Source organism: Bombina bombina, chromosome 2, assembly GCF_027579735.1.
Source record: "Bombina bombina isolate aBomBom1 chromosome 2, aBomBom1.pri, whole genome shotgun sequence".
NCBI lineage: Eukaryota > Metazoa > Chordata > Amphibia > Anura > Bombinatoridae > Bombina > Bombina bombina.
The window spans coordinates 423,299,440-423,323,502 of NC_069500.1; the positions used below are offsets into that span (position 1 = coordinate 423,299,440).

General features: G+C 37.5%; 1 protein-coding gene across 1 annotated transcript in view; it reads left to right on the top strand.

Moving 5' to 3' along the window:
• Positions 1-20,914, top strand: part of MMP11 (matrix metallopeptidase 11) — a 31,624-nt gene extending 10,710 nt beyond the window's left edge. Inside the window, exons 7-8 of the mRNA XM_053700521.1 lie at positions 11,531-11,791; positions 19,463-20,914. Of these exons, the coding sequence (XP_053556496.1) occupies positions 11,531-11,791; positions 19,463-19,605 (404 nt within the window). The 3' untranslated portion in view covers positions 19,606-20,914. The remainder of the gene's footprint in view (positions 1-11,530; positions 11,792-19,462) is intronic.
• Positions 20,915-24,063: the final 3,149 nt, after the last annotated feature.

Below are 24,063 nucleotides of genomic sequence, written 5' to 3' on the forward strand. Positions count from 1 at the left end.
TGGTTATTGGCAGTATATTGGAAAGATTTTTTAATATTACATGCTATATCTGAATTATGAAAGTTTTATTTGATTCTAATGTCCCTTTTTATAGATGCTATGTAACAATTAGCCACTAGTATCAGTGATAATACAATACATCACCAATGCATTTCCTCACCATAACAGAGGCTTCCTCAGGAAAAAATGAATTTATTTATATTAACAGGACATTTAAGTCATTGTTTTATAGTTCTACCCCAAGGACAAGTTGTGCACAGAATTAAAATAAATAGCTTTAACGTGGTTTTAAAGTAAGTTTTCATTGTTGTATCTCAATGAGGGCATTTTAAAATATTACTTTAAAAAAAAAAAAAAAAAAGATGTTCCCGATACTGAAAAGTGGAATCACTTTCCATCAATAAAGATGTGTGAGTTTTTCTCATCAGCGAGTGAGCGTCTATCCACTGGGTCAGCTTTGCACTTCCTGTTAGTTTCAAAATCAAAATAAGCAGCTTAAACTTTTCATTAAAAACACATATTTTAACATATTTTTTTAAATAGGGTTCATTCATATGCATCATTAAAATGTTTTGAGTTTAATGTGTCTTTAATGTCTTTGTAACTTAAAGGGACATGAAACCCAAAATGTTTCTTTCATGATTCAGATAGGTTATACAATTTAAAACAATTTTCCAATTTACTTTTCAAATGTGCTTTATTCTTTTGGTACCCTTTGTTGAAAGAGCAGCTATGCACTACTGGAAGCTATCTAAACACATCACAGTAGCCAATGGCAAGATGCATATATGTACAGCCATCAATCAGAGCTAGCTCCCATTTACACTCCTAAGCCTACCTAGGTATGCTTTTCCACAAACGATACCAGGTGAACAAAGCAAATTAGAAAGAAGTAAAGTTGTTTAAAATGTCATGCTTTATCTGAATCATGAAAGTAAAATGTTGAGTTTCATGTCCCTTTAACCTCTTGTTCACATAAAGAATATGTTAACATAAATATTTAAATAGTGCTCTTTTATGTGTTACATATTTTTTTGTCTGTTTAATGTCCTTTTTGAATATTTTGTATTGCCTTTATAACTACTTGATATTAGGTTTATATACTGGGATCAATTACTACCCACTCACAGTGTATACATTTTCATATATACTTGTAAACCTGCATGCTATTGATTAATATAATTTCAGTATTTTATTTATATTTTATTTGCTAAATGTGGTTTTAATGCATTTGACATTTTAAAATGGAGGTAATAGTGTGGTTATTTTGTTTATTCATTTGTTTCATCTCTTTATTTTTGTGACCTCTCCCCTTTTTGTAGCTTTATTGTTGATGACTTAAAGGGCCACTAAACCCAAAATCCTACTTTCATGATTCAGATAGAACATACAAATTTAAACAACATTACAATTTAGTTCTATTATTTATTTTGCTTCATTTTTTAGATATCCTTATTTGAAGAAAAAGCCATGCACATGAGTGAGCCAATCACATGAGGCTTCTATGTGCAGCAACCAATTAGCAGCTACTGAGCATATCTAGATATGCTTTTCAGCAAAGAATATCAAGAGAATAAAACACATTAGATAATAGAAGTAAATTAGAAAGATGTTTAAAATTGCATTCTCTTTCTAAATCATGAAAGAAAAAATGTGCGTTTCATGTCCCTTTAATACTTATTTTACAAATGGGGACTGAGACACCAAGAATGATTATCAATTTATCATTTTTATTTTTGGAACTTATGTCTTCATTATATTCGTTACTGTATTAAAGACTGATTAAAAACAAAGACATAAGTTGTCCCCTGCTTCAGATACATTTACATTGAAGAACAAAAGGGGCCCAGTGGCTGTAAATGTCTTCAAGGTAGCACAAGCCACGGCAGGTCTATGGACCTCCTCACATTCTTAGCACTCTGCTGTGTCTGTACACTGGCGTTTGTCATGTTATCCCTGGGGCAAAAGCATCTCATAGCTACTGCCAGCTCCAACTGAAAAAAATCCCACAACTCAACTGCCCCATGATACCACCACCCTAGGGCCTAAGGTCTCACATGTAGGAGGTGGGAGAAAGGGTACAAAGAAGAAGATGCAGGCATAGGGTGTGTAGGGAGCAAAGGGGAATGCAGGTATGAAACATCATACAGTTCTATACTCAGACAGGCACCATGGTGTGTAAATGCACAAATTCACCTCTACAGTACTTCCACAATTGTAAACACTGTATATGTATAGGCATGGAACGTCTGTGCAAAAACATCACAATAATGTACAAGTAGTACATTTGTGTTTTTTTTTTTTCTATCTTTAACATTGAGTGGAGGAGCAAATTTTTTTTTTGCGCTGAGTTGTTAACTTTTCTCCCGTCTAGTAAAGTAAAATGTACACACATATATCTATAATTATGTATATAAAATGAGAATGTCCCTGAAACATTACTACATTTAATAAACCCCCAGTCCAAAATTCCAGTGAGTGTGGTTCCTTATATATGCACACACACATATATATATATCTTCAAATAAGGACACTCTCACTTTAGATTTTTAAAAACCAGTGTCCCGGCAAAAATATCTATAGTAGAAAGTCCAGGCAGGCACTCTCTGAATTTTAATATAATCACACATTTAATGTGATGTTTCAGAGTTAAACACACCTTCCAGAGAGTGCCTGCCTAGACTTTTTACTATATATATATATATATATATATATATATATATATATATATATATATATATATACACACAATTTAAGTCCTAAGCTACTAGCCAGGCAAAAATGTTACTTGCCACTGATGCCACCCATCACTCGCCCACACCTCCTCTTTGCATATAATTTAAGTTCTTTTAATACAATTATTGTCCTTTTGCACAGAGTATAGACAGCATTTATCTCCCTCTCACATGATACAAAGTTGTATAAACCAGGGCAGGTTTAATCTAAGGCAGCAGGGACACAAAACCAATCTGTTGAGTGTCCAATTTGGTATTTTTATTGTAGCATAGGTAATAACCTGGACAACTAACCATAGGTGGCCTTTAGCTTGATAAAGGGGATAGTTATTTGAAATAGCTGCTTTAGCCTGCAAAAACTGCCACCTATACTAATCTTGTCAATACTGCAGTTTTTTCTATAGAAAAGCTATGTAATCAAGAGGTAGTAGCAGTGGGGGTTGAAAAAAAAATGTCTCCCTGCAGTTACTTTGAATACAAAAAAAGGATCAACTGCTTTCCTGAATACATTATCCCTTTAAGGGAGTTATCTGCTAAAAAAAAATAACTTTTCTATGGGAACAGAGCATTTATTTACCCACAATATTCCTTTAAATTAATATTTTAAGCACATTCCCCTACGTTCCAACCTGACTAGGATATCTGAAAGCAAAAATCATTGAAAAACCCTCAAAATCAAGTTTTTTTTTTTTTTAAAAAATAAATTTTTTATTAATTTTGTCAACAAATAACCAATTCAACACAAATAAAGAGGTCACAAAAGAGCAACCTGCGTACATCAAAATAATAACAGTGGTTCACATTGTTTGGCTTATCGTCCACAATATTGATCATAAAGACTAGGCATCTAATGCCTGTAGCATAAGTATCTGGGTTTTGAGCTGCTTGGTCATTATAGCCCTTTGTAGAGTTTGTTATTGTCCATAGATGCTCTCTGTAAGTGTTGATCTTTTCTTCGCCCAGATATATCGGTGAGAGTGGAACTATTGTAAAGGATTGCAATTACCTTGTTCTGAACCTATGTTCATTTCCTGATTAAACCAAAAGAAATTCTAGAAAGAAAAGAAAGAAAAGAAATGGAGGGGGAAGAGGGGGGAAAAGGAAGAAGGGTGGTATCCGGCAGAGACATCCCTGAACTGTAGCTTGCAGTAAGACATTTGAGCGCTCCCACACAGCGCTGTCTGAGGCAAGATAAATATAGTATTATGTTCACATCTTCTCTATTCCAATGGAGTGCTTATCACGTGAGGGGTCCTATGTGTTTGTGTGGCAGTAATAGAGTCCCAGTAGAAACGGACATCTGCATAAAATGCCGATTTACCTCTTTTAAAGTATCCATATTCTTCATGTGAAAGCATTTTGTCAGTATTTTGTAGCCAACAATTTTGTGAGGGTATGAATGGGGATTTCCAGTGTAGGGCGATCAGTGTTTTGGCGCTATTGAGTCCTATTCGGATCAGTGTCTTTCTAATTTTACATTGGAGTGGAGGGGTCTCGTTTAGGAGGATCAGTTTTGGGTTTAATAGGAAGTTTGTCTCAGCTAGTTTCCTCAATGTGGATTCTATCCCTTTCCAAAATGGTTGTAGTTTGGGGCATGACCACCACATGTGTAATGTGGTGCCTCGCTCGGTACAACCTCTCCAGCACGAGGATGAGAGGGTAGGGTATATATTACTTAGCTTAACTGGAGTCAAGTACCAGCGCATTAGTACTTTGTAATTGAGTTCTATTACCTTAGGGGAGGTGGAGGAGGTACGTGTGTTTCTATATATTTGTAACCATTGTTCTGTATCCATGTCAATGTCCAATTCGCTATGCCATTTAGTGGTATATAGAGGGAGGGGAGTGGATTGAGCATTTTGAAGTATACCCTTAGCTAGTGATAGTGTTCCTCTAGTAGTGCTCCCCCTAAGGCATGTTTGCTCAAAAAGGGTTGGTAATCTAATAAGATTTTCTTTATTGGGAGATGTCTGTATAAAGTGTCGCAACTGCGCGCATTTTAGCCATGGTGCAAAAGAGCCAAATAAAATTGGTGAGAGTTCCTCTCTGGGTTTTAGTTTGCCTTGTGTAAGCATGTGTGCCATGGGGACAGAGTCCAGTAGTTCCATAATCGGTGTGTCTTTTCTCCTGTTCTCGTATCCCCCCATTAGTTCTATGTTGGGAAAAATTGGGGTAAGCGGGGACGCAAGAGTGGACAAGGCCGGTGTATTTTTAATTAAGTGATCCCATGTGTTAAATACGTGCCGGTAAAGTGCGGATGAGTGGCATGCAAGGGTGCGTTTGGTTTTTGGAAGCCAGCAAAGGGGACCTGGGTTGGGGGATTTAAGTAGCTGGGAGTCAATCGCCACCCATGCTTTGGAGTCTCTCCTACAGTGCCAATCCAGAACTCTCTGTAGAACTGAGGCGTGGTAATATAGTTTAAACTCTGGTAGACCTAATCCTCCATTTTGGAGGGATCTATATATGGTTTCTCGAGCTATCCTTGGGCGAATCTTCCCCCACACAAACGTATTTATAGCTTTTTGGAGAGTGTGTATGAATGTCTTAGGGAGTGTAATAGACATCGCTTGCAATATATATAAGATTTTGGGGAGGATTTTCATTTTGACTGATTGTATCCTACCCCACCACGACAGGGGTTTTTCTTTCCAGGAGGATAGGGAGTGTTGTATAGAGTGTAGGAGGGGTTGGTAGTTAAGGGCAAACCATTTCGAGGAATTGGGGGATAGTATTATGCCTAAGTATTTGAGATGTGCGTTTTGGATTTTAAACGGGCAAGATGGCGTAAAAGTTGCAAAGGTTTTGGGGGTCATTGAGATATTTAGCAGTTCCGATTTTGAATAATTAATATGGAAATGTGAGAATTTACTGAAACTATCGAATTCTAGGGTCAGGTTAGGTAGCGAGATGTCGGGAAGAGTCATTGTGACCAACACGTCATCTGCAAACATAGCTAGTTTGTGGGAGTCTGGACCGATTGGGATGCCATGTATGTCTGGGTTTTTCCTGATATGACAAGCTAAAATCTCCATTGTAAGAACAAAGAGAATGGGCGAAAGTGGACAGCCTTGTCTAGTCCCATTATTTATATTAAAACTGTGTGATAGGATCCCGTTAGCGCGGACCTTTGCAGAGGGGCCGTTATATAGATGAAAAATTCGTTTAATCATTAGTTCCCCAAACCCAAAATGTCTTAATGTACTGTGCAGAAAAGGCCAATTCAGCCTGTCAAAGGCCTTCTCTGCATCGGTGGAGGCCAGGACTGCTGGGATCTGTTTTGTTTTAACGTATTCCATTAAATGGAGCACTCGTATCGTGTTGTCTCTGGCTTCCCTAAGTGGCACAAAGCCGGCCTGGTCTACATGAATTAAAGTTGGAAGTATCTTGCTGATCCGGTTTGCCAGTATTTTAGCATAAATTTTTATATCCCCATTTAATAGGGATATTGGGCGATAGTTACTAGGCTCTGTGGGAGGTTTACCTGGTTTGGGTATGACAGATATGTGGGTTTCTAGGAGGTTGGGAGAGAGTAGACCATTCACGTCAAGAGAGTTAAAAAGATTAGTAAGATGAGGGGCCAGGATGGATTGATATTGTTTATAGTAAGAGGCCGTTAGGCCATCTGGGCCGGGGCTTTTACGCAGTGGTGTATTCTGTATGGCTGCAATGACTTCTTGGATGGATATGGGGTCTTCCATTTGTTTCGAAATGTGTTCTGGTATAGTCGGAATGTTGGCTTTCTGTATGTAAGAATCTATTGCTCCAGAGTTTGAGGAGTAGGGGGTCTCAGGGATATTGTAAAGGTTTTTATAATAATTCCTAAAGATTTCTGCAATTGCTTTACTGTCATGCGTGTATTCTCCTGGTGTATTTGGCTGTGATAATTTGTGAATAAATTGAGTGTTTGTGCGAGTTTTAAGGGTTCTAGCCAGTAGTGGACCTGCTTTATTGCCTTCTATGAAATATAGCTTATTCAGATAGATTGCCTTTCTTTGCGCTTCCTTGTTAAGCAGCTCATTTAATTCGCGTCTAATCTTTGCTAGTTGGATTATGTGTCGTTCATTAGTAGGGGCTTGCATATGTAATCTCTCTATATCCCGGAGTTGCTGTAGTAACATGTTGTATTGTTTGTTATAGTTTTTCTTTACTATAGATTTCTGTTTCAGGAACTCCCCTCTAATTACCGCTTTGTGTGCTTCCCATACTATAGCGGGGGATGTGTCTGGGGCTGCATTATGCAGGAAGTAGTCTTGAAGTGAACGTGTAATTTTATCTTTAATTAGTGGTTGTAATAACAGCGTCTCATCTAATCGCCAGTGTGGGTTAGTAAGGGGTTTGTCTGGAAGGGTCAAAGTTAGTGTTACCATCGAGTGGTCAGACCAAGGGGTCGGTAATATTTCTGTGCATTTCATTAGGGGTAGGCTGTTCTGGTCTATGAATATATGGTCTATTCTAGAATATGATTTTTGGGGGTTAGAATAAAAAGTATATGTTTTTTGCGTGGGATGTTGTAGCCTCCAAGTATCTAATAGTGTTGCTTTGCGTAGAGCCCTCAATATGACACTCAAAGAACTCCTGGGTACTGAACTTTTTTTATTAGAGCAGTCTAACGGCGGCTCCATTGCCACATTGCTGTCTCCTGCGAGAATCAATGTTCCCTGTACTACCTCTAGTAATGTTCTAATTAGTTTTTTGAAGAAACGGGCCTGACCTGTATTAGGTGCATAATATGTTGCGAAGGTGGTTTGGCGGTTGTAAAGTGTGCCCACTAAGATCAAGAATCGTCCCTCCTTGTCTGTATGTTGCTGGGTAAGGTGGAAGGGGACACTATGTCTAAATAATATACCTACTCCATTTCGTTTAGTGGGGGCTGAATTAAAATATCCTACTGGGAATTGTTTAGAGGAGCACTTTGTTGTTATATGTTTGCAAAAATGGGTTTCTTGTAAGAAAATCACCTCTCCCTTATGTTTATGAAACCAGTTAAGGGCAATGGATTTTTTGGTGGGTGAATTTAGGCCCTTGACATTTTGGGAGATTAATAAAAGATCAGGGACTGCCATAAGTTCTATGTGTAAAGATATTCGCGTGACATAGTTTATATATCCTGCATGGCGTTATGTTACGTGTGAGGAGTGTTATCATTAACTCTGTGTAAGCGTGTACATGTTGCAAGCCACAATACCTGAATTTGGTTGTCTGCTGTAGGTATCTTACAGTTCCGTCTCTGCCGGAGAAAGGGTAGGAGGAAAAGGAGAAGTGGTTTAGGGAATAGTATTCCCCAATAGGATGAGGATCTGCTAGAAGAAATAAAGAATATAAGCAAAACGAATAAAACATTAACAAAAAAACATCATAACCAACAATAACACAAAAATACTTAAAACAGTATTTTAAATAGGATGGGGGGATCATAGTAAAAAAAGGGGGAAGTTACTATGATGGAGCATTTCCATTTGGGGCTTGGACAAATTATAGGGGAAAGGCCAAATTAGGGATGGGCAAGGTGCGGATAATAAGCATCAATCTAGATTGATGTGATAGTACTAATATCGAACTTTAGGCAGTAAACATTTTCTAAGTATGTTACCCGGTATGTCTAAATTTTTTGACATACTATCATACTGGGTGATAATCTTTTGTAAGTGTGACCAGTCTCTTAAGACTTTTACTTTCATGTCAGTCCTTCTTCTTGGTGAGCTGCTTTGTGGTTCCCTTGGTGTGTTTTCCTGGAGACTCTAGTCCAAGTAGGTCTTTGTTGTTTCTGTATCGATGATGTTGAGTTATCTCCTGACTGTGGAGTGGGTGCCGAGCGTATAGATGGAGGTGGAATTTTCAGGCTGTCACAAAATTGCTCAAGGTCATCTGGATGGCTATACGTGACAATCTGTGAGTTATGTAATACTTTAATGCAGAATGGGAAACCCCATCTATAGGGTATTTTTAAATCTTGTAGGTGTGTAGTGAGGTATTTCGCCTCTCTTCGCTTGGAGAGTGTGATGTTACTCAGATCTGCATATATTTGTACTGTATCTCCTTTGAACAGGATTTGGCGTGCTTTCCGTGAGGCTGTCATTATTTTCTCCTTATCTTTGAAATTTTGAAATCACAGGATTATATCTCTAGGCGGCTTATCTTCTGCAGGTTTCGGGCGTAGTGCCCGGTGGGCTCTGTCTAGAGGGATGGTTGAAACATCTTCCTGTAGAATGTGTTGAAATAGCTGCTGTAGGTGCTGCTGGATTTGGGAGGTATTAACTTTCTCTGAGATGCCTCTTATTCTTAGATTCTGTCGTCTCCCTCTGTTATCTAAATCTTCAACTTGGTTTTGAAGCTGCTGTATCATGTCATCGTGCACCTGAAGGGTACGATTCTGGAGATCTGTAGTATTTGAAAACTGCTCTAAATCTTCTTCTGCCTGTAAAACTCTATCCCCCAAGTCTGAGAGGTCTTTTCTGACTTCAGCTAGTCCTTCTTTGATAAGTTTCCCCACTTGGGTGAAAAAAGATGCAAAGTCTGCTTTAGTCGGCAGATTTTGTATGTCTGCTTTAGTGAGGAGAGCAGGAGAGTCTACATCAGGTGTGGTTTGCTCAGTGTCTGCTGGGTCAGTTGTAGCTGACATGGAGGATTCTAGTACTTTAAAAAAATTGTCCATCTTTGCATTAGAAGTTGTTAGGCTTTTAATATTTTTATCTGGTTTGGGTGTGCGTCTGGACGCCATTGCTAGTTCTGCAATATTGATGGGTCTGGCGTGTTTCAATCCCCAAGCTATAAGTTTGCTTAGTCACTTTGCAGTTCAAAGTAGCTCTGATTATTCCAAACAGAAATAAACTACTGACACAGTCAGATGCAGTATTTTATGGTATCTTTACTGGTTGTACTGCGCCGATCCGTGACAATCTGCTTGAGCACAATTATTAGTGTAATGTCTTGTGTATTTTTAAGCTTGTGTGCCCCTGTAGATCGATGTCGTTTTAAGTTGGGTATTATGATTTATATAAAAGTCTGTTCACATGTTTAAAGATAGCACTTATAAACAGTTGTTTGTCCCAGCACTGTGTCCTCAATACTATCTGTATAGCTGTAGGTACATGGGATATGGTGTTTTCTCTCCCAGCAGTAAATGGTGGCTTGTCCGGTTAGGCCTATACTGATATTAATCTGAAGTATATTGCATGGCGGTTTCTAATACAAACTGCGCTATCGCGCTATCGACTGGGCCACAGGTCTTTTTATTCAGAGGGGGTATTTGCAAAGTTGGTGTGCGATCATTGAGGCATTAAGGTTTCCTTACCCCTTTTAGCAGTGGCGCGTGTACTGTCTTTTCCTATGGCGTGATGCGCACTTAGGCCCGCTGTGTTCTGTGATCTGATTTCGTTGCCAATCTTGTTATTTCAGCGATATGGGCATGGCAATCGGTGCTCCGGAATTGCGTTTGAGGTCAAGTTGCTTTTCCAGCTTTGTAGAGGCCCGGGTGTCCCCTTAGTATGCCGAGGAAAGAGCTCCTTCAACCGGAGCTAAAAATCATGCGGCCATCACAGACGCCGGCCGGCTCCGCCCCCGTCCAAAATCAAGTTTTTATGTATAAAGCTCCAAAACTCTCCCACCTAAATAAAGAAATGTTACTTAAAGGGACAGTATACAGTAAAATTGTCTCTCTTAATGTGTTTCCAATTACTTTTTAACCAGCCGTACAGTATAAAAAAGTATGAGAATTTGCTTTTTAAGGTTTATTTGTGTATATGAAGTAGCTGATTTTGTGTTTTGAAGCCACAACCTAATAAAATGGGTTGAGCTTGTAGATGTAGATGACTACATCACATTGTGTACTTATACAAACTTCTTTATGTTATATCTGCTTGTAAACCAATCACCAATACTTGGGGAGAACAATGGAAAATTAACATTTTCTTACCTTATCACTTCTATAACCCACTACGAGTGTAATTTCTTTTACTGGCTGTGTTTACACAGCTTGGCCTTGAGGCCCAAAACTTTCAGAATAGGTGGGGATACCACAGGTTAAATCAACTATTTCAAATGCAAATATAAGGGTAATAGAAATACTTGTAAACAATTTAATACACTCCAGCAGGTAAAGTGGATCATTGGGAACAAATTAAAGGGGAGAAATTTTTTGAGTAAACTGTCCCTTTAATTGGTACTGACGACTAGTCAACCTTCTCTATTTACATATGGCCTCTATTCTCTTATTTTGCCCCCAGACCTCAAATCAGCCATATCAGGGCCCTACTTATCTCACATAAGCTTCACTCCTGTTGACAATGCCTCTCCCTGTCACCCGAGCTTCTTCTCAGCACCTCTACGCCAATGCAACTGTACTCTACCTTTGCAGCAACACTCTACCTTTGCAGCACCATTTCACTTCTGCACCTACATGCCCAGCTTTTGATAGTGAGTGAATGTTGAATTTATATTCACTCACTATCTTTCACTATTCTCCACAATTCAATATCTACTTGCCAATGGTTAAGGGACGAGTGGAAATTTTGAGCCCTAAATATATCGGAGAGTGCTTGTGTTTTGTTGGATTGTATATATTTATGGTTACTGTGCACCCTGGAAGCTGCTACAAGTCTAGTGTGTGCTGGATTATATAAGAGTTTTTATATATATATATATATATATATATATATATATATATATATATATATATATATATATATATATATATATATATATATATATATATATACACATACACACATACAGTATATGGCTTATTTCTAAATAATGCCAATGCCATAAAATTTTAATTGTTTTTCTATGTACAATAGGTCCTCGGTACTGGGTCTTTGATGGAAAGTTGGAAGCCTCAGGACCCCTACCCATCTCTGACCTGGGACTATCTGTGGCACATGTCCAAGCTGCCTTCATGTGGGGCAAAGATAAGAACAAGAAAACCTACTTGTTTAGAGGAGCAGAGTACTGGCGCTTTAACCCACATACCCGTCGCCTAGAGAGTGGACACGCACGTAGCATGGCGAACTGGAGAGGAGTACCCACAAGTATTGATGCAGCATTTCAGGATGAACAAGGTGAGATATATTTCCTCTTCTCTAAAGGGAGACAGAATGGATGTTCAGGCTGGACACTATCTATCCTAAAGGACTGAATTCCATGCCCGACTTGTTTAACATAAGGCTCAGTAGTGTTGAATGTTTTTTTCTGTAAGGAAGAGTTGTCGCTATTGGGGGCATGATGAGGGCTCCTTTTGGTCTTTAGATGGGAGGAGGATCCTCGTTTTGTGCCTTTTGTTATCACATGTGTGCTAGTGGATTTGATGGATCCACACGTTCACGTTAACTCCCTAGACCAGATTATTCTATCCTTTCCATATAACCTTACTTGGTTGATACCTTTCAACAACAGGGCATAATGGAATACGATATGTTACCTTGAAATAATTAGATAGTGATAGGACATAATAACTAGTTATACGAATCTAAAATTGGTGATCTGTGAAGACATGTAATAGGAGACGTTATATATAGAGATCCATTTCCTGGACCAATACTTGTGTATAGCGTGATGAAAGGTTATGTATGGAAAATTGTTATGGTTTGCTGATATATCACTATGTGTACACAGTTTGATCACATTCTAAAACCATTTCATGATATACGAATACATACAGCACAAGAAGTAATGCATATATATATATATATATATATATATATATATATATATATAAAAAACATACCTGAATATAATGGTGATTTAAGTTGTGTTAAAATTTAAGTTTTTGATTGTACATATGCACGGCACTGACCAGAAGTGATGCGTAACACAAGTTCCGGTATTTGAAAAACGGATGTGACGTAATTTGTAAACATCCGCTGACTCTTGGTCTATAAATGAATGTAACAAATGGCTTTTGAGTTGTATGCTTATTTTTTGAAGTACACTTAACAAATTGATGATAATGATGTGATAAGAATATACAGATAAATACACTTAATACATATGTAAGTTTTGGCGCCTCTTTCGACAGGAAGGAGGAGGTAACTTATTTGTTTGAGCACTATATAAGCACCATGTTTGTGTGATAAAGTTGTTCTGAAGAAGGGGAAAATATATTCCTGAAACGTCAATAAATTTGACTTTTGTTTGATGCAAATCCTGGCTTGTTGCTGCTTTTGTTGGATTAATATATATATATATATATATATATATATATATATATATATATATATATATATATATATATATATATATACATATACACATACATACATACACACACACACAGTTGTATGCAAAAGTTTAGGCACCCCTGACAATTTCCATGATTTTCATTTATAAATAATTGGGTGTTTGGATCAGCAATTTCACAGTAATATTTCAGTAGTGAAATGATGTTTATTGGATTAACAGAAAATGTGCAATATACATCAAAACAAAATTAGACAGGCAAAGGATAGTGAGAACGGTCAAAAACAACCCACAGACCACCTCCAACATCATCTTGCAGCAGATAATGTCACTGTGCATCATTCAACAATTCAGCGTATGGGAGAGTGATGCGGAAGAAGCCTTTTCTGCACATACGCAACAAACAAGAGTCGCTTGAAGAATGCAAACGCACATTTGGACAAGCCAGCTTAATTTTGGAAGAAGATGCTGTGGACTGATGAAACAAAGATTGAGTTATTTGGTCATAACAAGGGGCATTATGCATGGCGGCAAAAGAACACAGCGTTCCAAGACAAACACTTGCTAGCCACAGTAAAATGTGGTGGATGTTCCTTCATGCTGTGGAGCTGTGTGGCCAGTGCTGGTACTGGGAATCTTGTTAAAGTTGAGGGTCGCATGGATTCCACTCAATATCAGCAGATACTTGAGAATAATGTTGAGGAATCAGTCACAAAGTTGAAATTACGCCGGAGCTGGATATTTCAACAAGACAACGACCCAAAACACTGCTCAAAATTTACTTTGGCATTTATGCAGAGGAATAAGTACAATGTTCTGGAATGGCCATCCCAGTCCCCAGACCTGAATATCATTGAAAATCTGTGGGGTGATTTGAAGCGGGCTGCCCATGCTCGGCAACCATCAAACCTAACTGAACTGGAGATGTTTTGCAAGGAGGAATGGTCCAAAATACCTTCATCCAAAATCCAGACACTAATTACAGGCTATAGGAAGCGTCTAGAGGCTGTTATTTCTGCTAAAGGAGGCTCTACTAAATATTGATGCAATATTTCTGTTGAGGGTGCCCGAATTTATGCACCTGTCTAATTTCGTTTTGATGCATATTGCAGATTTTCTGTTAATCCAATAAACCTCATTTTACTACTGAAATATTACTGTGTCATTCAGTTATTTGATAGATCAAAATAAAATTGCTGATCTAAAACACCCAATTATTTATAAATGAAAATCATGGAAATTGTCAGGGGTGCCTAAACTTTTGCATACGACTGTGTGTGTGTGTGTGTATATATATATATATATATATATATATATATATATATATATATATATATATATATATATATATATATATATATATATATAGCATAAAATAATGGAAATCCAGCAAACCATCTTGAAAGCATAAACTTCTTTATTGGACATCAGGTACAAAAAACTATAAATCTACATAAAAAAGATAAAAATAGCAAGTGCCATCAGATCAAGCCGTAGCCGGTCTTACGCGTTTCGGCTAGAAATGCCTTCATCATAGACCATGCAGCTACATCCGGCGTTAACCCTTATATAGTCACAAAGAAATTAGTAATCAAGGATTAACAGCTGTTTATGACAAAATATATACATATATACAGACTGAAAGATACTGTTCTAGTAACACTGGGGGATTAAATAATCATAATAAACCACTAGCTAAGGTAAAAAGTTCCATCTAGAATACAGACACTTCATAATTTAAATACAGGTTTAAATAAGTTAAGTAACATTAGTAACTGCTTATGCCTATAATTAGGATCCAGGGTGATAAACCTACTTATCCCTAGAATAGCACTGCTAACAGTACTTTGTAGCACATAAAAGGAAGGAAAGCCTTATTATATATTAGTTACCTCCTAGAATAAATTTAATTCTCCACTGCTAGTAATAGGCTTGCTAGCTTTATGTATAGTGTGGTCCCCAGTGCTAACATATTAAAGTACATATATGTTTGTATACTAAACTGATTATAAACCGTAAAAAAAGTGACCTAATGAACTAAATGCCTTCGCTATATGGAATGGTGTTAGCCAAGTTAGCCTCTATTAGTTAAATAATAAATGTTTTATACAACCTATCCACCAAGTATGGCACTGTTTAGTGCACTTAGTTAGAAACAGAGAAAGAGAAGGAAAGAGAGAAAGAAAAAGAAAGAGAAAAAGACAAAGAGAAGGGAGAAAAAAGAAAAGAATACTATGGTACTTTAGAACTGCCAATGATTGATTATATCCCCTGTGGCATTAAATCCTTGTGGACGTCTTGTCCGCAGGGTAAAAATCCAAAATGCCTCCCTGTGTAATAGTTTAGCAGTTCTATCTCCCCCTCGCGGAGTATTTCTGATGAATTCAATAACTTGCCATCTAAAAGTTTTGACCACTTTATGATGTACTGTTATGAAGTGATGGACCAGATCAGAGACATCTATATCTTTTTCGATGTTATTCAGGTATTCTCTGATCCGGAACCTCACCTCACGGGTCGTACACCCCACATAGTTTGTTACACTCAGTGCACTCTGCTACATATATAACATATGTGGTTCTACAGTTTGTGCAATTAGAGAGAAGAAACACCCTTTGTGTGACCCTGGACTGAAAACGATTGGTCACATATGTGTGGCTACAAGCTATACAGGCCGTGAAATGGCACTTAAAATGACCTTTAACTGAAAGCCAGCTACTCCCACTCGTTTGTGGTTTCTTAAGCACGCTGGGGGCTAAGATGTTACCAATGGTTCGACCTCTTTTAGGGACAAAATTGCAGCCCTCCTCCACAATGTTTTTGAGACTCTGATCACCCATAAGCACTGCAAAGTGTTTCTCTATAATACCACAAATTTCACTGAATTGTGGGCTGAAGGTAGTAGTGAAAGTGGGTCTGTTTAAATTAAAAGACTCATTCTGACTTATACCCTTCTTTAGGAGCATGCTGGACCGCTCCATTCTATTAACCTCTACATATGCCCGCTTTACAGTTTTAGGGTGATAGCCTCTTTCCAACAGTTGTGCCTTAAGGGTAATAGCTTCCTTTTGGAAGTCAGAGTCACGGGAGCAATTCCTCTTTAATCTAATCATTTGCCCTTTTGCCACTCCAAACCCAGTATGTCTCGGATGACTGGATTTGGCGTGCAAAATGGTATTCGATGTGATGGGCTTCCTATATAAAGTTGTTATTATCTTCTGGTTGATGATATCACCAGTAAGAATAACGTCCAAATAAGGAACTGACAATTTCTCCCAAGTAAATGTAAATTGCAAGTTCACTGTGTTCGTATTTAAATACTCGTGAAATTGCACTGCTTCTTCCTTAGACCCAGTCCACACGAAAAGCAAGTCGTCTATATACCGCTTGTAAGACTTAATCTTGCTTCTCTGTGTGTTCAATTCTCCAAAGACGTGGGACCTCTCCCACCAGCCCATGAATAGGTTCGCATAGGCTGGGGCAAATTTAGCACCCATCGCGGTCCCACGCCTCTGGAGAAAGAAATGATCTTCAAATTTGAAATAATTATGACTCAAGAGAAATTGAAGTACTCTCAATATGTAAGCCTTCAAGTTCTCATCATAATTACTGTACCTGTCTAGTGAAAACCTAATAGATTCTAGACCAAATTCGTGAGGTATACACGAATAGAGGCCCACCACATCCACCGTAATCCATGAACAGTTAGAGTCCCAATTGACTTGATCAAGGCTGTTCAACAGATGGGTGGTATCTCTCAGGTAGGAGGGCAACTGCATCACCAGAGGCTGCAGGAGGGACTCAACCCAGGAAGAAATCCTCTCGAATAAAGACCCAATGCCTGAAACAATAGGCCTCCCTCTCACCTCCTCCAAGGTTTTGTGCACCTTGGGGAGGTGATGAAAAATAGGGATGGATGGTGTCTTAACGTTTAGATATTCGTAGGTGTCCTGGTCAATGAGGCCCTCCTGCAAACCATCATCTAAAAGATCTAGTAATTGTAATTTAAAGGTTGGAGTAGGATCTCTAGAGAGAGTTTGGTATACCGCTGTATCTAGAATTTGGCGCTCCGCTTCTTGAATATATTGCACTCTGTCAAGCACCACAATGCTGCCCCCCTTATCCGCCTGTCTAATAACTATTCCATCTTTCTCTTTAAGAGAATCCAATGCTTGTTTCTGTTGATGGTTCAGATTTGGGGGGGCAGCCTTGTGGTACCTTGACAATAGTATTAGATCATCCTCTACCAACTTGTGGAAGGACCTCTTTCTTTGGTAGGTTAAAAAACTGAACGTGGTTTATAACCAATGTGTTCAGTTTTTACAAAAGAATTATGGTCACCCGACTCAAAGAAAAGATCTTGCAGAAGCTGGAAATCACATGCTTCCATAAAATCAATTGTATCTATTATGGGAGGTATGTCTGTGTATGTCTCTAGTGTGTTTAGAGAAGGGACCTGATTTTCCCCAGTGTTCCCCCTGTTGGAGAAAAACTTCTTTAGTGTGAGATCTCTTACCAGACGATTAACATCCGTTATCGTCTCAAACAAATCAAAGGGAACACTGGGGACAAATCCTAACCCCATACCTAGGAGGAAATTTCATATATATATATAGAAAAAAATGTGTTGAATCCTGCGGACGGTCTCCGCGGTATCATATGATTCAAAAACACAGCAGGCTTTGTAACACTCCGTTTAATGATGTTGACATCATTAAACGGAGTGTTACAAAGCCTGCTGTGTTTTTGAATCATATGATACCACGGAGACCGTCCGCAGGATTCAACACATTTTTTGCTGTATGCTCTGAGGCAGAGCACCGGGTGGCTGGCTTGATAAAGTGTGTGCCGTCTCAATTGGGAAGTTTGTGTATATATATATATATATATATATATATATATATATGCCTTTTTTGTGGGGGTACCCCCACCTCTGCCAACTCATAATGGGTAATATTAGTAATCATCATGTAATACACTAGTTTTCACAAGAGGGGGCTGCAAAATACATCAAACATTGTAAATAATGTCGTCCCTATACTTTTCTCAAAGTTACTGAGCAGAAAATATCAATCAATAATCAGTACTAGCACCTTTAATTTTTTAAAAAAAGGCACAAATATTCTCTAGTAATCACTGCTCCACTTCCTTCTAAGGCCAAATTTACATTGGTGCAAGAACTGTTTTGCTAGTGTAATGGTGTTTTTGACTTCTGTTTTGCTGTAGGTTTATATAGTTCCTCATTCCATTTTACAGGCACGCAAACATTTTGTCAGATACTAGGCATAAACCCTACAGCCCTTGTCTTCTAACGTTCAGCAACCTGTAAATTTTAATTAATATATATACTTTATATATATATATATATATATATTATAAATTCTTTATAAATTTTAATATATATTATTCTAATAAATAAAATTCTATGTGTGAATGTTCTACATTTTATAATACTAGTTAAAAAGCATCAGGGCATTTTTTAAACCTTTACACCTGCGGATCAGGTCTGCCAGACCTCGCTGAATGTGGAGAGCAATACGCTCTCCGTATTCAGCATTGCACCAGCAGCTCACAAGAGCTGCTGGTGCAACGCCGCCCCCTGCAGACTCGTGGCCAATCGGCCGCCAGCAGGGGGGTGTCAATCAACCCGATCGTACTCAATCAGGTTGATTTCCGGCGATGTCTGTCTGCCTGCTCAGAGCAGGAGGACAGGTTATGGAGCAGCGGTCTTTGTGAGCTTGATAAATATGCCCCATTGACTTCAGTGGAGACATAAAACAAACCGGTAGCAGCCAGTTTAATTGGTCAGCAGAAAATGGATTACTGCAAATGTTAACTCAGCCTAAGCAAGTTAAAAACAATACATTGTTAATAAAGTCTACTAGTGTAACGCTAATTAAAAAGTTGCTTACAAGTCCGAAATTGCATATCCCATCAGTTCAAAACAGAACAAGCAGCATAACATAGGGCCTGTTCTCTGTTTTTAATATTGTCACCTACAATGAGGTTTGTAGGACACCCCAAATCTGAATATACCTACTTTTAATGATGTTCATGTATTGATGCTGGCGATGTTAAATATATTTTTTAGCATCTTTCCTTAAATCAAAATTTTTATAAAGGAATACTCCATTTGTCATTTATATTTAGCATTGACTCAGTCTAATCTTTTATTGAATAATTTCTGCTGTGTCATCCTTCTGCTCAAGATCTATCTAGTTTCATCTTTCAGCAAAGTAGCATTTCTCACTTTAGCACAGAGTAGCATTTCCCTCTTCTTCTATAGAGCATCTGTAGTAGTATCTAATCTTTGTGGAGTATCTCTTCCTCAACAGTTGAGAGAGTGCTTGTCATGGATATCCAAGCACAACATTTGTACATTAGTGGTGCAGAGACTTGACCCCACTGTACGTGTCAATAATACTTACATTTATTTTCTCTTATATTCTCCTGTTAGATCTGCAATAAATTGATAGCAAGAGTAAGTGGTTCTTTGGATAGTATAAGAATAGCTACTTGTTTACTTATTTAACTGTAACCTTTTCCATTTACAGGTTTTGCTTATTTCGTAAGGGGACGGCACTACTGGAAGTTTGACCCAATCCAGTTGCGAGTGTTGGATGGATACCCCCGCCTGATCAGCCAAGATTTTTTCAATTGTGGAACCACTCTCACATCTTCCAACACACTGCGATGAGAATGTGTACCTTCTCTAGAAATTATTTGTTTACCAACAGGTCATTACAGGAATTCAGTCAGCATTTTTTTCCAAGTGCCATGGAAGTACTCTTGACAAAATCCTTGCACAGTTGATCCTGGACTTAGACTGCACTGTATATTCTATGTAAGAATCTTTCTCTCCACTACACCTGTACCCTGGCCTTTCAGAATTTTCAGTAGCCTTATGACCAGCTGCTAAAATACATAAATACCTAGAGTGTTTTGTAAATGACTGTATGACTACAGCACTCCACATCACTGTCAACAGATTTAAAGAAAACTTTTTTTTTTTTTTGGCATGAATCATTCATCAGATGTAACATTGGACAGAGTTGTAAAATGAACAATAGATTCTCTGTATCTAGGATTGTGTATAATTAGCTGCCTGAGTAACAGCAATGTATGAAAACACAATTGTTGTCTCATTGGTCAAGAAGTGAGTTAACCATTTTACTGACTGTAGTTGTTGCAATTGACGCCACTGAAAAAAGTGTTTATTTTTGTATTTTCATATGTCTTTGTTTATACGCTACCAATACCTCTATCAGTGCTGGACACTGATCTTAAGTCATTGGTATGATTAATATTGTTGGAGCTGTCCAGGAGACCAATTAGCCTTCAGTCAAATGTAAGACGTGTTACATAACATCAACATAACTTTGCGAAAAAAGAGTGGGTTTAGAATTGTGAATCCTGTGCATGGAATTCTAAAACTCAAAGAAGCTCTGACAACTGAACTATGCAAAGAGATAAATGCAACAGAAAACCTGTGTTATTTCAAGTACAATACTGAATAGCAGAACATAACACGTAAGAAAGTTATTTGATAAAAGGTAAAACTACTTAAGTATTGTGTTGTTCATTCTCCAACCTTTTAAAGACACTGAGTGGACATTGTTGCAATATGGGAAATACACGTGAAAAGACACAAGAGCCTTGGGTAAAACGTCCCTCTTCATCGTGCTTAAAATGCTTAAAGGGACATGAAACCCCAAAAAAATCTTTCATGATTCAGATAGAGAATACAATTTTAAACAACTTTCCAATTTACTTCTATTATTTAATTTGCTTTCTTCTCCTGTTATCTTTTGCTGAAAGGTTTATCTAGGCAAGCTCATGAGCAGCAGAGAACCTAGGTGTTGATTGGTGGTTGCATATATTTATATCGATTGTGATTGGCTCACCCATGAGTTCAGTTAGAAACCATTAGTGCGTTGCTGTTCTTTCAACAAATGATAGCAAGAGAATGAAACAAATTAAATAGAAGTAAAATAGAAAGTTGTTTAAAATTGTATTCTCTATCTGAACCATGAAATAAAAATTTGGGTATCATGTCCCTTTAAGGAGGACACATCTTCATTTAAGTTATATTATTAATGGGAATAGCACCCTGAGAATAATGAATGTACAGTGTTCTGTTACACTTATTAGAGCCTTAGGATAAGACTTAACCCTTTCATGACAGGGTTAAAGTGTCTACATCGGAACACCTGTTCCGATGTAGACAAATTGAAACTACGCGATCGTGCATACGATCGCGAGATTTCAATTATTGGATCGCATCTGGGGGGCGTCCCTACAACCCTAGGAACGCCCTCCAGACCGCGATCAAGTCCTTGAAGCGCAGAAGGCTTCAGGACAGCCGTTTGATATGACGTTCTATTCCGTCATAACGGCTTTAAAGCCCAGTGTAAATATGACGGAATAGAACGGCATAACGGCGTTAAAAGGTTAAAAAAACAACCCCCTTTAATCTGATGTTATTGATATACAGTGTGAGCCATATTAAAACAAAACACTGTAAGACTAGAAAAAAGATGTTAGAAGACTGATGCTTATTTAATTTACACTGTGATTAACTCCATTTTTTTTTAATATCCCACTATTATTTACAGGGAAGTGATACCCAAATGTTGCAGCATTTTAAAGTGATGCAGCATAGCTGTAAAAACTGACTAGAAAATATCATATGAACATCTCTATGTAATAAAAAAAGCTATTGTATCTCAAAATTTCCTCAGTAGCCACATCACATTGTGGATGTGTAAAGTTACTTTAAAGGGATATGAAAGCCAAAGTTTTCCTTTCATGATTCAGACAGATCGTACAATTTTAAGCAACTTTCTAATTTACTCCTATTATCAGTTTTTCTTAGTTCTTGTGGTATGTTTATTTGAAAAAGCAGGAATGTACGCTTAGGAGCTGGCTCATTTTTGGTTCAGAACCCTCTGTAGCACTTGCTTATTGTTGGCTACATTTAGCCACCAATCAGCAAGCGCTACTCTGGTGCTGAACCAAGAATGGTCTGGCTCATAAGCTTACATTGCTGCTTTTAAAAAAATATACCAAGAGAACCAGTAACATTTGATAATAGGAGTAAATTAGAAAGTTGCTTAAAATTGCATGTTCTATCTGAACCTTGAAATAAAAAAAATTGGATTTCATATCCCTTTAAGCAGCCAATCAGAATGCTAGACTTACAAGGAAGCATGCATCTGGTATGTGCATGCACAGTCATGTTAATTTTCTGCCTCAGTACAAGGAAGTTTACTGTGAAATCTTGTGAGATTTCAGTGAAATCTCATAAAATCACAGTAAAGCCATGTGTGACATCAGCACTGATTAAGCTAATTGGCTTTTTTTTAAAAATATATATATGACAGAAGCTGAAGGGTAACTGTTCATAAATCACTTACTGTTTGTGAGCTGAAGAAACTTTGAGGTAAAATATCTTCCTTTTTACAAAAAGATGCTCATGTGATATTTCCTTCTCAGCTTTGTACAGTTATGCTGCATCACTTGTAAGTGATTTAGCATATGGGTATTATGTCCCTTTAAATCACTAGTGTCAACTTGTATAGCTCCAGTGTTGTATATAAACCTTTTGTATGCTCTGTATGTTTAATAAACATTATTTGTTTTTCTATACATTCATTTTTTTATTTTATTTTTTTATTTTCTTTATTGGAGACAAACATCCAATCAGTTCAATAACAACAGAAGTCATCCACAATTCTACATCTTATGATTTACATCAGAAATTAAAATCGAGTGTCCACAATGTGAAGGGTCCAATATAGGAGTAGATCAATTGTTGCTTCCTATTTTGTCATTTATAATACAATAAATTTACACATTTGAACAACATAAAAAAACAAACAAAAAAACAAAACAAGAACTTTCAACCCTATCATGTTGCATTTGTTATACCATTATTTTAAACCATCCATAAGGACCACTTTCCAGGAAAGAGAGAGAGAAAAAAAAAACACCCACAACACCACAGCTCTCTCACCCCCTCTGCCCCCCAATTTGTGCTGTCTCCCTTGCCTGGTAGAGGAACTCCCATTCACCCAGCAGCGACGCCAACAGCATAATCTCCGTGTGAGCAAAAGATGTAAGAATTTGTTTTTGCAAGTCGACTCAAAGTCTTTATATATACTTGCCATTTATATAGAAAATGTTTTAGTCTTTTGGTCGTGTCCATTTTGGCATCAAACTGTTCAATAAGTAACTGTCTGTATAAGTTATTTTTCAATTTAGAAATGGAAGGAGCAGTCTTCACAGTCCACAATCCAAGAATGCACTTTCTTGCTATCAAAACAATTGTAGTCAGCAACAACCTAAGCCTACGAGGCTGTTCCCTCCAGTCCAAAAAACCCATTTGTTCAAGTCTTCTATTAACCTTGAGAGAAAACGTTTTATTAATCCATTAACTAGTTTTACTCCAAAACTGTTTGACATATGGACATGTTTGAAAGTAGTGTATAAAGTCTGGGTTGAACAACCTACATTTGCAACACGCATTCACCACTTTAGTATTCCATTTAGACAATCTATGAAAAGTAATACAATCTCTGTGCAGCATTCTGAACTGAGATTCTCTAAGATTCATCGACAAAGTGGCTTTTCTCACCATATCTAGGCTATCCTGAAGTGCCCTTTATACATTAATTTTATTAAAACTCAACTGGCTTCAAAATGCTTCAAAACTAGTAGTGCCAACGGGTGACCAGGTAAGGGTAATAGATGGGGTTCACAAAAGCTCTATGTCAGGCTCCATCATACGCCTTCTGATATACAGTACTGTGCAAAAGTCTTAAACCACTATTAGATTTGTTGATTTAGCAATGTTTTTTTTTTTTTTTTTAATTCTTTTTTATTAAGAGAGTTCAGGCATACAACATGTATACAGTTACATATAGATAATTCAAAATTACACAGAGTCATACTTAATGGGTTTACAATGGATATTGAGTTTTCAACCAATGGAATACATAGTAATACATTTGATTAAAACCTATGGTTATCACACCTATGCATCAGATCCCTTCTCACTGCTTGTTACCCAAACTCTCTTATTTTTAACTTTGTTTTGAACTAAACTAACCATTAAAAATAAACTAAATTAAACATTAAATCCTAACCCACCTAA